We start from the raw sequence: 18,538 nt of genomic DNA on the forward strand, positions 1-18,538 counted from the left end.
AGGCAACTATAATCTCCAGTTTTTAATCTTGCCAGGTGAAAGAGCTTTTGGTCTGGAGTGTCCTCATGAAAGGAAGTTTTGTTACAGCTTCTGACTTCGTTTAGAGATCTGTTGCTCAGAGGGGAAGCTGATTGGCACTGTAATAATTGCCTTTCATGGCCATGCTCCTTTTACAGCATGTGTTTGTCACATAAATGACAGGAAACTGCAACAGCTTTCAAAGAAAACTCCCATGACCTCACCCAAGCCAAGATTTCATCCTTTCTCTCTGAGGTTCCTTGCTTGTTTGCAACAATTACAGTAAATCTTCATGAGTTTATTTCTCAAAATTAAGCCTTTTTCTCGACAGATTCGTATTCTTTCCCAAATAGCTTTCAGCATCTGCTCTAATTTGGCAGGCAGGCAAGCTCAAGATTTGGCACTTTCAATGAGTATTTCTCCTGTAATTGTTTTTTTGGAATCTTCTCTCTATGGCTTACACTTGAGGGCAGTTCTCTGCTACGCCTGCAGCTGAGGGGGCAGGCAGGGTGAAGGGGATGCACTGGCTGTGGCACTACTGTGGACAGGAAGAGTGCAGCTGAGCAGAGCAGCCAGTGCTGCAGTGTCATAATTGTCAGTGCGAGCCTGGCACCTTCTTCATTGTCTCACAACACTACACCTGTTGTTCCCTGTACATTAGATTGAAAATTAAATCTTCTTTTGCATGCTACACTGGTGTGCCCCAGCCACCCCATAGTACAAACACATTCAATAGCATTCAATGTATAGAATATATCCCCTCCACTGTTTTCACAGCCCTGCATCTTACATCTTGCCCCAGATTCCTTACACAACTACTCTTGAAATCAATATACCCTATACACCTGGAAAGAGGCCTAAGAATATTGCATTGCATATTGGACTATATTTTATAATTAATTTAAAACTAAGACTTTTTTTTACCTAAAAGCCAGTAGAAACTCAAAATTCTGAAGTCAGTTCTTCTGATAAATAGCCCTATACAGATTATTCTATTATTTGTCTTATATCTCTTCTCTGTAACAAGAGAAGTTGACAATGTGAGGTTCCCAAAAGGGGAGCAACATTTTGAAAAAAGTTTTTCAGACAAACCTGATTCACACCAGTGTGAAAGCCAAATTGTATTGCCTCTCCTTAGTAAACTCTGTTTTACCTTAAAGCTTGTTGTGATGGAGGCAAACTTATTATCCGCTGTCTCAGGATTGCCAATCAGGTAGTCCCAGCTTGTGAACATTTTCCAGCTGAAATTAAAACTAGTATCATCCCCACCACCATCATCATTTGCATTCTTTGCCATTCTACAGAAAACACAAAGACACAGGAAGACCTTGTTAGCACTAGTTCTGCTTTGTGGACATGACTTTTAAATGATTCCTAATTTCTAACTTTTTTCCTGGAAAAACTCTATGTCATTCTTACTGTCAGTTATGCTTTACTAAATCTTTTTTTTTTAAACAAGTGAGCAATATGGAGATTTTCATGTTTAGACACTTTATGAGCTCACCACGACCATTTTGATGAGAAAGAAAGAATGTATTTCATTAACCTTTCAGAGAAACTCTGCTGGATAAGAAGCTTAATAAAAAAACAATATTGAGAACATCTCTTGAATAGAAAGGTGCAGAGCATCCTGAATTGCAATAGACTTTATCAGAGAGTTCGCAAATGGAAAAAGAAGAAAAATGCACTAAGCAAAATATTCTAAAAAAATAAAATCAATGCATGAATAAAGAAAAACATATAACAAAGAATATAAGAAATATTCTAAAATAACAAGACAGAGGAAAAAGTGGTTTTAACATATAAAATAGCACTCAAGCAATGATCTTCCCTATCATCTCCTATGCATTTATTAGAATATTTATTACAGTGTCCAGAAACATCAGATTATTTCTTCAGAGAAGTATTTCTCAAGATTAAACTTAATCTTGTCTTCAAAGCTCTCTGTTTTAAAGGAGTTTCATTAATGTAAAAACCATAGAATTTCTTTGCATACTTTGTCACCGAATTCTAGAAGTCATTAAACACAAGGAAAGACTGTGCTGATAAGATACACATAACTTAGTCGTCAGTATTTGTGGTCAGGAAAATGTAATACTTTTATAAATTATAATTATAAATATTAAATCCTAATAATCCACCACAGCTATGCTATTAATAATAATGCTTTCTATGTACTACATTGTACATATAGTGCATTATTATTATTATCATTATTATTAATAATAATAATATGTATTTTATTATTTATTATTTATTAATTTGTTAATAATAATTATTTAATTAATAGTTAATTCTTTATTATTAATATTAATACTACTATGTATAATAATACTGCTATGTGCTACTATGTACTACTGAACTTTTTAAAGTTCAGTAAAATACATGCTCTGAAATCTAGATTGAGAATAGTAAGTAAATACAGAAAATCTTTCTGAGATGCCAAGAATCAGTACCAAGGTTGGTCTTACCCATGAGAGTCAGATATCACAAAAGGTTCTTGATAAAATCTGCCCTGCTTCTGATTTATAGGCTACGGCATTTCCTTCTCAAGAGTTTCTAATGAAATTTTGAACATTGTGGTAAGAATATAATTTCTTTGCAATCATAAATGTTTCCGTTTTATGTTATACACTACAAGAGTTGAAGAGTGGAGCCCTACATCTAAATATTTGCCCTAAATAAAATAATAGTGCTTATAGTCCTCACTATCTCTTTCACATAAACCTTTCTCTGTTCTCAGTCAACAGCAGAGAAATGATACCACCTCCTGCTACATGGCTTTTAGTTTCTGTCCTCACTATGCTTATTTCTGGAGAAACAGAAAAGAGCAGAAGATGACAAGAACTCTCATATGACTAACTAAATATTGGTCATTATTAGTGCCATATGGCCAGATGGAAAATTAGCACATACAATGTATTTTTTTTCTTAAGGATATTCCTTTGTTTTGATCTAGGGGATTTTCCTGCTATCAGGAATATTTTTTTGTCTGAAGTGAGAGTCATTGAAATAAAATTGTCTGAGACTAAGACTTTTCTAATCTTGGTAGTTGTTTTATTAAAAATATTTAAAAACCAATTTTTGAACTAAATCAATTGCTATTTTATTGTACTAGTTTGTTTCCTCTCCAAAAATACCTATATGTGACTGAAGACATTTTTTTTTCTCAAATGATTGTTGTCTTATGCAGGAAGCCAATTTGAAAGTAGAACATGAATTAATCTAGTGCTCATGCAAGTGAAAAATACTGGCTTCAGAACAAAACAATGGAAATACACTAACTGCATTTTTCTCTATGTTTAAAAGTGTCTTTGAGTCTTGAACTGCAGCTTCTTATTTTTTCACAACAGGCTTTTTATAAAATCACTGCTAGACTTGTAGTACTGTGTTAGGTGGTCATCTTGCTTGAACCAAGGGTATTAAAGATTATATTAACTGGCAGCACTTACTATGAAGTGTGAGATACATGCAGAATTATTTGCCATATGCTTCTTCCTTGTGTTCTTCCTTCATAAAAGATTTTAACTCACATAAAGTCCCACTGAAGGTAGAATTATGGAATTTCCTGGATTTTAGCTGAAAATCTACTGGATGTCAAGTATTATAAAAAGATGGACTGACAGATCTCTTCCTCACTTTACACATTCATTTTTAATTTTGAAGCTCAGGAGAAAACTGATTTGTTATTTCAGCAGAGATTTATTCACACTTGCATAACACTGTAACAGAACTTCTGGTGCAGAATAGATAAAAGAATAGAGTTTGAACATGTCTTACATAACTTTGACCTTGCACTTGGTCTAGCATTGTCCTGTACTTAGAATTACTGCATTTTTTAAAAAGACAGTCTCCAGGGTCAACAGTGGAATTACCTGCCTTTTTGAATGTACTTTTTTCCAGAGCCAAGGAGAACTTACGTTCGAGTGACAATCATAAAGCTATAGCCAATAGACCCAACTCCAACAAGGAAATATGAAAGAGGCATCCTGAACTTGAGCCACCCAATTGTCCTCTGGTTATTGTAATAACCATAGAAGAGTACAGAATACTGTGCAAAGCCCTGAAAAGTCAGAAAAGAAATTATAATGTTACTTTGTTATACTTTTATATATAATGCATATAATCAGTAAGTGTGTCAATAGCAATATACTAAAACATTCATTTCAGTGAATTCAAATTAGTTGCAAATATCACTATAATAAAGCTCATAGGATAGGAACAGAGTACCTTTATTTTAAAAAGACATAGGATATTTCGTAGCAACTTCAAAATCCTTTAGAACTGGTCATTAACAATCCCTCTACAATTGAATGAGTCAAAACTTCATCATCAACATACTTCTTGTGAAGAAAGAAACACACTGTCTTACAAAAGTTGTTTTTCAGATTACTTGCAGATAAAATCCCATCTTTTAAATGTAATTTTCACCTTTCTAAAATTTATTTGCCTGAATTTGATATGAAAATCTCATATATCTTCTTTGTCTAATAACAGTTGTCTGCTGTTCATTGGGTGATCATTCAGTATATATGATAACCAACAGGTAGGGGAATTTTATAGGAGATTATTCAGTGTGTAATTATTTTGCACACTTAAACTCAATTCTAGGGCTGTAAAAAATGCAATATTAGTTCTCTGTCTTTCTGTGCAAATCAAAGTCTCTCTTCTTTTCTAAATATCATAATATGAATTTCCCTCTCTTCTACGGGTCAGACAGATGATTTTTCTAAATTTCAACAGTTCATTATTGACTGTAAGAAATTGCTGATGTCTGCATGGATCAAATAGTTAAATCTTCCTGGTAATTCTCAGGTTAGTGCAAGAACTGATCTCTTAGAAGAAGGCCAAAAGCAGAGCTTTTACCAAGACAGCTCAGTGCATGCACAACAGTGGCAAACCTCCAGCTGAGTGTAAGAATTCCAAGTGCAATATGTAGTATTTCACCGCAAAGTTGGGGGATAAACCATGCATAATTTTGACAGTAATACAGTAATAGGAAGGGTTGGTGAATTAAAAAAACATTTGCTACCCTTGTTTTTCAGTTGCCTACTTTCCTTAAAATTAGTAACATCTTTCTCTTTTATTTTTTCAAAACAATCACTTGATTTATTGAAGCTTTTCCTATACATGAAATGAGTCTCAACCTTATTTGAAAATGAGTCTCAGGCTTATTTGAAAAACCTAATTCACAATTCTAAGATGAAAATTAAATATTAATATATGGCACACATAAATATTATTCAAAATATCTTGATCCACATATCTCATTTTTCTTCATCTCTGACTAGATTTGAGAGATGTGCTTATGCATGAGGGATAAAAATATGCTCATCTCTAATAAGGCAAGTATTCTAATGGAGCACATTTCTTGCTAAGTATTAGTAAACCATCTACACCACTCAGGACACATTCAAATTCAATAGTATGTATATTGCATATTTTTGGTCACCTATAGCATCCTATAATTCCATTTTAGCCCAGGTTTCAATACAGCCTAATGCACTCTGGAAAACCTTCTGGATCCCCAAAATCATTAAAATGCCTTTTTAATCTCTATGTTCTGCAAGTCAGGGGTAATTCCTGCACTGTGTATCATTCAGTTTGTTGATTCCACAGCACTTCAACGTAAGATTAGAAATAACTTCAATTCTGTAGAAGTGTGCATGGAAGATGTCTTTTACTCCTTTCTTGAGCCTAACATAAAAGACTACTGGTGGAATGTGTTACTGCAATAAAACTTGAGTCTCTAATATTTTATGACTGTATTATGATTTGAAAACTATATGTGCAAATTTCATTCCAAGTAGAATATATCACAATCCAAATGTGCTTCCCTTTGCCATGTCAGTAATGTGAATCGAGCACAAGAGAAAGCAGAATGGGCATGTTGAGCGCATCTTTTCTTGTCTTACAGAGTGGTATGTCCGTTTATAAACAGATGTCTCTGCCCAAAATAAGGTGACCATAAGAGACCATACTCTGAATTCGACAGCACAGATTTTAGGTAATGGTAAGTGTGAGGGGGAGAGAGACACATGGAGAGAGAAAGAAATGGGAGTGAGAGGGTGTAAGCGACAGAGAGAGAGAAAGAGGAATGGAGAGACGGAGAGATTGAGTAGAAAGGTAAAGATATCACTATCACCACATGGAGTCATGTGGCACCGTGCCAGTCCTTTTTCACCCTGGTGTTCTCAGTGGAGGAGTCCCAAGACATTCTTCTGTGGTATCCCCTTTATACAGTCCAAGTTCCAAGTGTCCACGAGTTTCGCATAACTTGGGATGGCATGTGGATAAACACTTGCTTCCTTTCTCACTGTTTGCCACAGTAGGAATTTGTGTCCAGGTGCTAACCAAACCTTTACCTCCCTTAGGCCTGGAATTGACTACTGCAGCATCTGTGCTCATCTTGGGTTCCATTATGTTGGCTTTTCTAGTGGGGACAGTGTTTCCTGCTGCATTTTTTAATACCCTTATGTAGGGCTTGGAGTTCTTGGATTTTGTTGGAGTTTTGTTTAGGAGAAAATATTGATCAGTGATGTGTGGTCATTTATTTCTAGATTACCTGGTATCATACAAGTGTTGCTAGCAGACGAAAGGTACTATTTCCTGTGATGTTTAAAGTACAGGGGTGACAAGACACAGATGTCATTGTCTTCAGGGAGTATTTGACAATCTGACATGCCTCAAGAATTTTTTTTCCCCTCAATCTTTCAGGGGATCCATCTCTTTCATTGCCTAATTCCATGTTTATTATGTTTGCATGTGTTCCTTTTGTTAACTGCTACATTGTTACTTTTTGTATTTTCTTCTTCACACCTGTCAGTTTATTTCTGACAATTATTAAAAACTTTTCCTGTCTTTCCACCATGCCTTCATCCATCTTCTCTGGAACACATCTATTTTACAAGCTTTGTTCTGATATTGTGTATAAAGCTCTTCTAGCCTATTCTCTCGGCAAAATCTTCAAGTTGCTGTAATTCCTTTTTTGTCCAATATTTCCGTGATATTTTTCTTTCTCATTTTATAATTTCAGTATCATTATCTAACTCACTAGCCACATGTTTAGATTTATTTTTACTGTCACTCAAATACACAACCTCTAATGCACAAGATTAAATGAAGTTTTAAGAAGCAGTCACAACAAAATGTTATATACATATGTTTTTAGAAAGATCTTCCAATGCCTTTTTTATCCAAGAAGAATCCATCATTGGCATTGTATGCAATCAAAGGGATAAAATATGTGGAGTTCACTATTATTTTTAATGTATTTGCTTTTCTTTTTTTCCTAATTCATATTGCATTTTAAAATTCAGAATCTTAATTATATAAAAGCAGAAGACAAAATTCACACTTCAGAAATGGAAACCCATTACCCCAGAATGACAAACCAGCTTTGAGATATTTCCCCACGGGTCTTTGGATTGCTACATATACTGAGACATGCTTGTGAATATCAAGATTCATAATGTGTTTTGTCTGAAAGAAACCTCAATACAGAGAGCTTGTGAAAAAAATATGAAAAATAATTTTCTTGTGAATTATCTCCTGAAATACTTCATATTAAATAACTGAGCATTAAAGAATGAAGTAAGTGTGAATAAAAGTCATGTGGCTATGCAATATTTGAAGATCATGCACTTACACTAAAATCCCAGAGGGTAGCAAAATTCATAGCAGTTGCTTCTTCAGCTCTTGGGACAGTTTTTCTAGGCAAAGAGCCATATGGCTTACCCATCAAAGCCTGAAACCAAAAAATGACAGTCATTTATATTTTAAAGAAAAATAACAGCAAAGGAAATGGACAGTAAACTTTCATTTCTTTGAAAGACTGGTTTTATGTTCCTAAACTCCCTAATGAGAAAAACCTACTTCTACAATTCCTTTCAGTGCTCCTCACATTACTGATTGCAACTGTGCTTAGCATATGCATTCAGGGATGTGTTCTAAATTAAGGGTTCCTCTAGTATCAATGGATTGCTAACAGTGCCTCTTACATTCAAAGGCAAGAGAGAACTGCATCCATATTTGTCTAATGAGTGGTGTTTATCTTACAAAGACCAAAATTTTAATTTTTCTTGCATTATGGATTTTATTGGGATATTTCAAATGAAAAGTATGGGAAGATGTTAGGGAATAATTTTTGGATTCTGAAATTTTCCTTCCTTTTGCCAAGATGCTTGTTCAGGCACAGTATATCTCCTCATGAAGTCCTTTCCAGGCTCACCCTGAAAACTATTGGACGTTTATTCTGTTTTGACTTCTAAGGAATATCACAAAATGACAATGCAAGTATATGCTGAGTTGAAGTGGACCCACAAAGATTATCAAGTCCAACTCCTGGCCCTGCAAAAGATCATCTCAAAGAGTCACATCATGTGCCTGAAAGTATTTCCCAAAACCTTATTGAATCCTGTGACACTTGGAGCTGTGACCATTTCTATGGGGAGCCTGTTCCAGTGCCCAGCCATCCTCTGGATGAAGAATCTTTTTCTGATATGTAACCTAAACCTCACCTGACACAACTTCATGCCATTCCCAAGGGCCCTGTCACTGTCACCACAGAGCAGTGCTGCCCCTCCTCTTCCCCTCATGAGGAAGTCGTAGATTGCAATGAAGTCTCTCCTTAATCTTTTCTTCTTCAGGCTGAGCTCACCAAGTGACTTCAGCTGCTTCTCATACAGCTTTCCCTGGATGCCCTTCATGATCCTTTGGATACTCTCCAACAGCTCAATGTCTGTTTTATATTATTGCACCCAAAACTGCCCCCAGCACTCGAGGTGAGGCTGCCCCAGAGCAGAGCAGAGCAGGACAATCCCCTCCCTTGCCTGGCTGGCAATGCTGGGCCTGATGCCCCCCAGGACACACTTGGCCCTCCTGGCTGCCAGGGCACTGCTGGCTCATGTCCAACTTGTCACTGACCAGGATGCCCAGGTCCCTTTCCATGGTGCTGCTTTCCAGCATCTCATTCCCCACTCTGACCATGCATGCAGGGTTGCCCCATCCTAGTGCAGAATCTGGCACTTTCACTTGTTGGACTTCACATGGTTGGTGATTTCTCATTTCAGTAATTTGCTGAGATCTCCCTGCAGGGCTTCTCTGCCTTCAAGGGAGTCAACAGGTCTTCTCAGTTTTGGATCATCTGTGAACTTGCTTAGTATCCCTTCTACTCCTGAGTTCATTAAGGAGATGTTGAAGATCAGAGGGCCAAGAATGCAGCCCTGTGGAACCCCACAGGTGACAGGTCACCTGTCTGATGTCACCCCATTCACTATCACCCTTTGTGCCAAACCCCTGAGCCAGTTGCTCACCCACTCCATGATGTGTTTATCCAGCTGTGTGCTGCACACTTTATCCTGGAGGGAAAGACACTATTGAAAGCTTTTCTGAAGTCCAAAAAGAGTGCATCCACTGGCTTCCCTTGATCAACTGGTTAAGTTCCTTTTTCATAAAAGGATCATCATTTTGAAGAACAGGACTTTCCTTTTATGAAGCTATGTTGGCATTGAACAGTCACATTGTTCTTCAGGTGTTTTTCAATACCTCACAGAAAAAAACTTCCCCATAACTTTACCAGGCACTGAAGTGAAACTGACAGGCCTGTATTTTCAGGGTTCTCCTTCTTGCCCTTCTTGAAAATTGGAACACTTGCCAGCATCCAGTCAGCTAGGACATCTCCTAACTCCCAAAACCACTCATTGAGAGACGTTTTTGCAATGACATCAGATCATGAATCCCATCAAACCCTATAGATTGGTAGAGATCTACCTGGAGGGATTATGCTACTGAAATACTGGGCTGGGAAGTTGTTGGAAATTCCTATCTCTTTCTTATCTGCCTTCTACAAAATGAGAAAGATAAGAGGAATATGGGATATTAAAATCTGGGAGATGGCACAATAATTTTACTTCCATAAAAGCCCTGCTTTTAGAAGGGCAAAATGATGGCTCAAAGAAACCATCCTTGAATTTCTTTGGAAGTATTACAAAGAATAGGAAGTATTACATTTCATAGAAGCAATTTATGTCTGATTCCAATATCTGCTCTAAGTACCACTCTTAAAAGAGATGTTGCACAGTGTGAAGTATGAGACGTCTCTCATGACTTTATAACCCTGTTATGCCTTACCAACATGTGAGTGTTACATCTGGAAGGATCCTCTGAGCCTCATGAGGATGCATCTTTCTATTGCAATTCACATTTAGACAAAATAGTCCCCCTGGAGTTTTCTTAGTCTCAGTTCCTCTACTTTGTTATGCACAGAACCATCAAAACCAAACAACCAAACAAAAAACAAACAAACAAACAAATCCACTTCCCCAGACAACAAAGAACCCCCATATCTATGTCATCCCAGACTTCAAAAACCATTTCAGAAGACAACACTAAATATATTTTTACATTTTCCCATCCTGTTTAATTCAAGACATCTCTCTGTAGAGACAACTGCCCACAAAGGAAGCCCTTTTTTACAGGCTTAGTAAAGTCTAATTCTTGCAAATGGAGCATAAAGAGACTAAAAACATTTTAAAAGCTTCAGCCCTATAAAATCTCACTGCAAAGATAGAAACCCTTATGGCAATCCTCAAAGATAATTTAAAAGACTCCCACCTCAGGCACCATTACAAGACCACAGGTCAATCCAAAGAGAATCATATTTATTCCATACATCCAACGCAAGAATATGAAATAAGATGCTACTGATGAGCCAAAGTGACCTGTGAAAACATGAGATGAGATTAAAAGGCAGATAAGCTGGTCTTTTGAAGTTTTTTTATCTAAGGATGCACAAAACTTATTAAAAAAAAGTAAAATCAAGAGAGGCTTTTACACATTTGATGGATTCAAATTTAAATTAATTTAAAATTCTAATTAATTCTAAATTTAATTTATTTTAATTTTTTCTGTATTACCATACTTCTAATAAATTTTTGCATATTGCATACTTGATGTCCTGAGATGGCTGAAAAAACAAGAACAAAAATATAAAACTATAGTTAAATAGACTTCCTAGGGTCATATAAAAGCTGTGATGCTTGCTATTATTAAGCAATCTCTAGAAGTATCTTTCAGTTTTTATTTTTTTCCTGTCTGATGTGGATTTTAAGCATTCTTGACATGCTCAACCAGAACCAGCCCAGTTTTAATGGGAAGCAGTGCAGAATTAGCCAGCAAGGAAAGTCTTTCCAAGATGATAAAATGCTTGTCAGTGCTGTTATAAGAGTGCTGACCAGAATTTTTTCACTAGAGATTAAAAACATTATCTGCAAGTGTTACTACCCTTTCCTTCTCTTATCTTCTGTTTATGTCCTCCATCTGTAGCCAGGTGTGCAGGCAGTCCCATCTCTAGGTGAAGTATTTGACCTGAGACACCCCTGACCCAGACTTGTGCACAGATTACAGGCTGGAGGGGAAGCAGTGAGAACCAAAAGCCTGTTTTACCCATGCTCTGCAAGTCAGGCCAAACAAAAATAAAAGCTCAGATTCAACCCCACTTTGCTTTAACACAGTTATGCTGACTACAGGAGAGCTGTCAGTTAGAAAAGTACTAGGTTTCAGTTCCATTACTATTCATTTTCACAGGAAAAATTGATCTTTCAATAGGTTTTTCATACGGTCTAGTTTGGCAGCATGGAGCACACTGATAGCAAATGAAAAGTAAACCTCTCTGTTCAGAGACACTTATTTATATCATTATTTCCAAAGTCTTTTGCAGACATGTAACACATTCTTTCAGCCTGTAATATGAAGTTAATATATCTTGTGTTATTTGGGATGCATATATTCATATATGCATATATTACTATAAGAGCTCAGTTGGTAGAAATTTTCATACACTTAAATAGGTATAAACCCAAAATATAAAAAGAGGCTAACTAAGAGACATTTATCACAGCTCTGCAAAGGAAGGAACAAGCTATTCTGTCAAGGATTTCAGTATTTTGAATCTGCTTTATTCACGGTTCAGAATTAAACCATCATTTTGTAATTTTGTGTGAAGTGGCCAATCTCAGCAGTGACCAACATATTGGGAAGTCTGGGGAGAGGTATAAATCAAGAGACTTTGAGTTAGCCTATCTGGTTGTGAGATGCAGATGACCCAATTATAACCAAACTATAGCCCTTGGGGGATACTATTGACTCAAAAAATACAGTGCAGGAAATTATGAAAATTTCTGATTTCAGGTTACTTTTGTAGACCTCTCCATGCCCTATTATTTCTTGCACTCAAATCCTAATATCTCTGTTGTATTGGGAATACCTTCTTTTCATGCACTGAGTTATAGTACTTGTATCAGTTACTCTGATGAAACCTGTGCTATTCATGCATTTGGAACATTTACAGTGAGGTAATGTGTTGGAGTACCTGCATCAGTATAGTTACTGCGAGCCAATGCACAGACCACTCATGTGCTTTATTCTTTTTCACCAATCAGGCAAGAAAAGACACCTCTGGTAAGTAAAAAGCTTAACTATGGATGAGGACAATTTAGCCATGACTGCCCTCAGCTGCATTTTCAGAGTGGGCAGGTCCCAACAGGGGCCTGCAACAGGGAACACAGAAAATATCACAAATGGACTGCACTAGCTGTGAACAAAACCAGCCCAAGTTTCACCAGCATTTTTAATCCACTCTAAGGTGCAAGATGTTCTGTGTATGAATGAAATAGTTCTAAGTAGTCTTTAGCCATCATTTTCTGCGCCCACAGTCTCACCGCACAAGGCATTGGCATGAAGATTGGTGTGCATTTTATAAATTTCATCAGTGGAATAGGAGTTGCCCTGTCCCAACACCCTGTCCCAACACAGGTCAGTGTGATTCCCATAAAGTCCTTTTGCACAGATAATTCTGAATATCTGTTCTGTAAAGAAAAGAAACATTTGTATTTTTTAAATATAAATATTTCATACATTAGTCAACTTCTCCTTTAAACATCAAAGCTGCAGCATCAGATTCACCTGTTGTCTGCATAAGGATACAGCACAGCTTGATGCCCTTGGTTCTGAAACCAGTCTCCTTGTTCTAGAAGGGACTTGCATCTTGAGGAAGGGAGCCTACCATTCATCACTGGAACTTCAACACAAAACTGAATTGTGACAGACCCCTACTCTCAAATACACCCATAGTACCAACCACACTGCCTCATTCATATATGAGGCCTCCAAGACCAGTATTGCACTCTCTGTGTTTTGTTATGTGTCTTACAATAAGAGAAAGACAACTTACATGAAGTTCAAGATAATAAAAAATAGCGGCAGAAATAATTGAAATATTTGCAGTATAGCCTATATAGTATAATTTGTAAAAAATAAATACAGACAAAATTAAGTGAAGGTGAATAAAGTGAATGGCTAAATCCCAATTAAACTTTTCTATGATTAATTTCAACACTGGCTCTTTAACTGCTACCTATATAGTGACAATTTTAATCTGTAAAGTGATACACTCTGAAGAGAATTTTCAACTAGTTATACTATCAAGCTTAATAAATATTAGTAAAAAAATAAATACTCATTGATTTTAAACTATACATTGACTACAGATGCATATACTAAAAAAAATTATCATTTGGCAGACATCAGAAATATCATGCTAGATCCTATTCTTACTTACTTACTTTCAATCTCCTTAATTTTCATTTCCCAGGGTATGCAGGCTGTCTTAAAATTTTCAAAGTCTCTTTGAAATTTCATCCATTTCTGGAAAGAGTCACAGGAAAAAAAAAAAAAAAAACAGAAACCTCAGCATCATCTCAGTGTCCAGATGCTTGGTTCTTCTTGAGTTAATGTAAGCCCTTAATCATCCACAAAATCCATTGGCAGAATCCACAAAGTAATTGTTTGTGAAGAGCCATCTCCTTTTGTTTATTTTAATGGCTTCTACTGGATTTGTGTGAAGCTCCTATTTCTACCACAAGAAGAATTATTACCTAATCACTTCCTTTCATGCCAATTTTTTCTTTTTCTTTTTCTTTTTCTTTTTCTTTTTCTTTTTCTTTTTCTTTTTCTTTTTCTTTTTCTTTTTCTTTTTCTTTTTCTTTTTCTTTTCATTTTTTCTCATTTTTTCTTTCTCTTTCTCTTTCTCTTTCTCTTTCTCTTTCCCTTTCTCTTTCTCTTTTACAGAGGGCTGTCTCAAGGGAAAAACTGAACTTTGGATTCAGTCCACACAAATACCCAATCCACACCAAGACACATTAGCTGTCACAAGATATTGAACCCTTGCAAACTTATGTAAAACAGCTGATTTTTGTTTTGATGACAAGTTTCAAAAATCAAACCACAAGCTTTTGTTAGAAATATTTTCATGCAAGAGCAGTGAAAATAAAAGCTAAAAATCCATAGGGAGACAAGGAACACTACTGTGGAAGATGAGTACCCATGGCAATAATCTCCAGAAGGCTTCCCATCAGCTTTACAGGAAGTTAGGGAAACAATCAGTGTACCTTCATCATCATCACTTTGTATGCATAGAATTTTTTTCCTTTTCCTTTTCCAAGTGCACCTTCAAACTTCTCAACAAAAAGCTGTGCTTCCCTGGAAAATGAAGGCAAAAGAGAGATATAGATTATTTTATAGTAAATTTTGTATTGTCTCTATCATATTAATGTTATCTTTTTACTCCTCATAAAATCTTGTTAACTTAGTAAAATTTGAAGTTCAGCATTTTGTATTTTGCAGAAGACTCTATATGTAATGTATATGTAATGCAAAAATACAAGCAATTTCATTCACCTGATCTGATACAAACATATTTGGAGCTCTCAGATTTGCCTATGTCCAGTCAAGGTTACCAAATATGGTTTATCACAGTAAGTCAGTAAACTGGCTTTTGCAGCTCAGCTACTGCCCATTTATGTGATGTAGAAACAGTTATTCCTGTTATTCTGACAGCTGTTTCAAAAGAAGAAAGAAGCATCTTCATGAGACACTGTGGATCCTTGGCTGTGATCACCTTTCTTGCTTTCTGAAATCCTTTGCCTTTTCCTGCTCTTCTAGTTTCTTCCTTGTTCTCCTCTTTGATAGTGAATAAAAGTCAATAACCATTTTAATTACCAACATTTTATCTCTTTTGTGTCTTAGTCATGCTCTTTGACCCTCTCCCCTCTGTTTTCTCAGCTTAGGATGCATTCCCAGGGAGAGAGAGATGTGTACACTAGAGTTTTGGTTCCCTTTGCCCACCCTTCTCAGTACTACATTTAATTTAGCCCTTCTGAATTTCTGTATGTATTTTCTCTAGCTATACCATTCCCAGAATAATTGCTTTCAAACAGAGCTTCACTGGTCCCCATAGGGCTAAAATTTTGCCTATAGAGATATAATGTAAATAATATAAAGATGAAAGGAAGAATTTTAAACTCTTTTTAAAATGCATAAAGTCCATGGATTAAAACAATAAAGAGATGAGTTCCAGTGCATTCTAATGTTTCCTCTATTTAATCCAATTTCCATGTGTGACTTTCCACTATGTTTCTCCTGAGAAAATATGCTCTAAAGGCTAAATGTCCTAAACCACTGGAAAACAGACTAAGGATTCTTAAGTCTCAGTGTACGCACAATGCTGTAAACTGTTTTGTTGTCACACTGTATAACTTCAAAGCACTCTATATTATGTTTATTATTATTATATTGTATTGTACAAAGCATCTAGGAGAAGGTAGACAATTGGGAAAATACTAATTGCAATGCATATTGATATTGATGCACTTTTCTTTCTTTCCAGAACTGCTACCAATAAGCTTACCAAGTGAAATTAATTATCATGCTTATATTTTCTGCTCATATATTTTATACAAGGAAGGAAAAACATAGTTTTAAACAGCAAAATCTGGCAGCGCTAATGACAGTATAGCAGTGTAGTTGAAATACAAGAGAAATAAAATTATGTGAGATGAAGGCCATTAGCCATGACATAACTTTTCTAATTTAATGGTTAAAAATCTCAACATCTCTAAAAGTAGCTGTGTATTTTAGAAACTGCAAATGCTTAGAGTAATCTTCAGTCTGAAGATCTATCAAAGCTTTTCACAACTTAGACATCCACTGCAACAGTTGCTTTAACTTGCAGTACCAAGAATAAGCACACATAAGTGCAAAATTGAGTTATTGAATTTAATTTTCAGTTATTGAGAGCTTTCCTTATTTGAGAGTCCTCTGAGAACTCTCCCCTTCCAAGTGCTTTCACCCAAACCCTGTTGGTGAAACATCAGGGCCAGTATAAGTTCACTTGGCCTTCTCAGGACTACTGCATGCATTTTCCATCATTTGAAATTATGAATGCTAATCTAATCACCTTTTTTTTTCTCTCTATAGCAAAAGTAAAGCAAAGATTCAGATTGGAAAAGATAAAAATACACAGCCACCCCCACAGCCACAGAGCCCACCTATTGATCACATCAAACATGTTTCTTGACGATCAAGTCAGTATACTTTTGAGGGTGTCGATCCTTTATTTCCAATCCTGTTCTTCTAGATCACATTTGTATTCTGGATTGTTAAATCTGATCTTTCTGTATTTACCTAGTACTGACACTGACTGAGGATTCCTTATTTTCCAAGCCACTCTGAGTCCTTTACGACATACTGCTCATATATCATTTTTTCATTTTGATTCTCAGAATAATCAATTACATTTCAGCCCTTCCAAGTGAGTAGCAGAAAACAGATTAATTCTGCTTCAGGAAACCTGTGTCCAAGGGTTGCCTTTAAACCCAAGCCTCAGGATCCGAAATCTTAATACTCTGTCAACAGATATAAGGGCATCCTGACAGCAGATGGCAGCTTCCTCCTAAATTCAGTAGACAGGGCTGGAACAGTGCCATAATTCAGGAAGACTCAGTAAACTGCATACCTACCAATCTCTCTGGTCAGCATACTATATTCTACTATCACTTCTATCACTGCATAATTCAGGTTTTTTTCATGAAAATTTTCTGAAATCAAAACCTACAGCATAGAAAACTTGTGTTTTCAGTCACTAATTATGTTATGTTGCAGAATATGAAATTTTCAAATTTTAAGTTGGGGTTTTTTTCAGAGTGAAGCAATAAGTTAGAAATTTAAGAACATAATGTGAAAACAGCAATAAATACATTTAAAAATCCTTGATGGCATATATGAGTACTTTTTACCTCTATAGCTATACATCAAGCTCTCCACAAACTTGTTCTGGTGTAAAATAAAGCTAAGCCAAAACAGGAAGGAATTTTCCGCTATCAAATTCCTAAAAAAAAAAAATTATCTTAAACACCTTTTTGAATTGTTTTAAATTAATACTGTAAGATTTTCTACTAGAACTAGTTTTTCTTATCCTCATCTGCCTCCTGGACTCCTGTCAAACAATCTTTCAAGTGTTATCAGTATTTTATCTTTTTCTTCAGGACAAACCAAGAAATTGCTTTTTGGAGGTGGTGATCTGGACTATAGATCTTATGCTGTGATGCTCTTGAATGCTTTCCTGGATTCTGCTTTGCCAGTGGCTGAAATTTCGTCTCTTCTTGCACCCCATCATTCCTAAAAGTTTTGTAACATATTTTCTTTGATTTTGTTTTGGTTTCTCTGCATTGGATCATGGTTGCATCACAAACAACCATTTCTTACTCAGTGGTTTCAAGTGCAGTGAACTGAGTTGCACAAGAAAGACTGGACCAAGAAAACTGTTGGATTCACATGTGCACAATATTTATGAAGATATTTTCATGTTTCATCATGGAAGCATGAAGCAACTTTCACTTTCACTTTCCTAGTGAATTGCTTTCCCATACTAAAAAGTTTATTGTATAATTGTTAAGTCCAAATGGTGGACTTGCAGTATCATTTTCATTTTCATTTACTCTGGTCTAATAACAACGCACTTTAATTTTTTTTTTATTAAAAATATTGCTGGCATTAATGCATTGATCATTAATGCACACAGATCGTGACAAGAAGATCGTGACATTAATGCATTGATCATTAATGCACACAGATCGTGACAATATTTCAAACATGCATTAAAAATGGCAGCAAAAATGTTTCCAACTCTTGTGAAGTAATGGCCAAAAACATCACATAATTAATAATCACCACATAATTAATAAAAGAGTCACACATGCTATATGGCCAAAAGAGAGTGAAAAGAGTTAAATCCATCTGACATCCAGTTGCAGCAATGTTCCCCAGGGCTCAGTACTGAGGACAGACCTGCTCTATTGATGGCCCAGAGGAGGGGGTCAAGGGCACCCTCAGCCAGTTTCCCTCCTCAAAGGAGGTTGTGGTGAAGCGGGAATCAGTCTTTTCTTCCAGATACAAGAAACAGGACAAGAAACAATCTCAAATGGTTTCAGAGGATGTTTAGATTGGATATATATAAGTTTCTTCACCAAAAGTTGTCAAGCATTGGAACAGGCTGCCCAGGGAAGTGGTTGAATCACCATCCCTGGAGGTTTTGAAAAAATGTGTAAATGTCATGGTGAGGGACTTGGACTAGAGATGGACTTGACAGTGCTGTCTGTGTTAATGGCTGGACTTGATGGTCATA

At 36.1% G+C, this 18,538-nt stretch overlaps 1 protein-coding gene across 1 annotated transcript in view; it reads right to left on the reverse strand.

Annotated features, from left to right (window-relative positions):
- Window positions 1-18,538, reverse strand: part of TMC1 (transmembrane channel like 1) — a 54,440-nt gene that overhangs the window by 14,885 nt on the left and 21,017 nt on the right. The window contains exons 5-10 of the mRNA XM_064736188.1: window positions 14,466-14,556; window positions 13,641-13,722; window positions 10,633-10,739; window positions 7,667-7,765; window positions 3,939-4,081; window positions 1,172-1,316 (exon numbers count right to left, since the gene is read on the reverse strand). Coding sequence (XP_064592258.1) covers window positions 1,172-1,316; window positions 3,939-4,081; window positions 7,667-7,765; window positions 10,633-10,739; window positions 13,641-13,722; window positions 14,466-14,556 — 667 coding nt within the window. The remainder of the gene's footprint in view (window positions 1-1,171; window positions 1,317-3,938; window positions 4,082-7,666; window positions 7,766-10,632; window positions 10,740-13,640; window positions 13,723-14,465; window positions 14,557-18,538) is intronic.

The sequence above is a fragment of the Zonotrichia leucophrys genome, chromosome Z, assembly GCF_028769735.1.
Source record: "Zonotrichia leucophrys gambelii isolate GWCS_2022_RI chromosome Z, RI_Zleu_2.0, whole genome shotgun sequence".
Taxonomy (NCBI): domain Eukaryota; kingdom Metazoa; phylum Chordata; class Aves; order Passeriformes; family Passerellidae; genus Zonotrichia; species Zonotrichia leucophrys.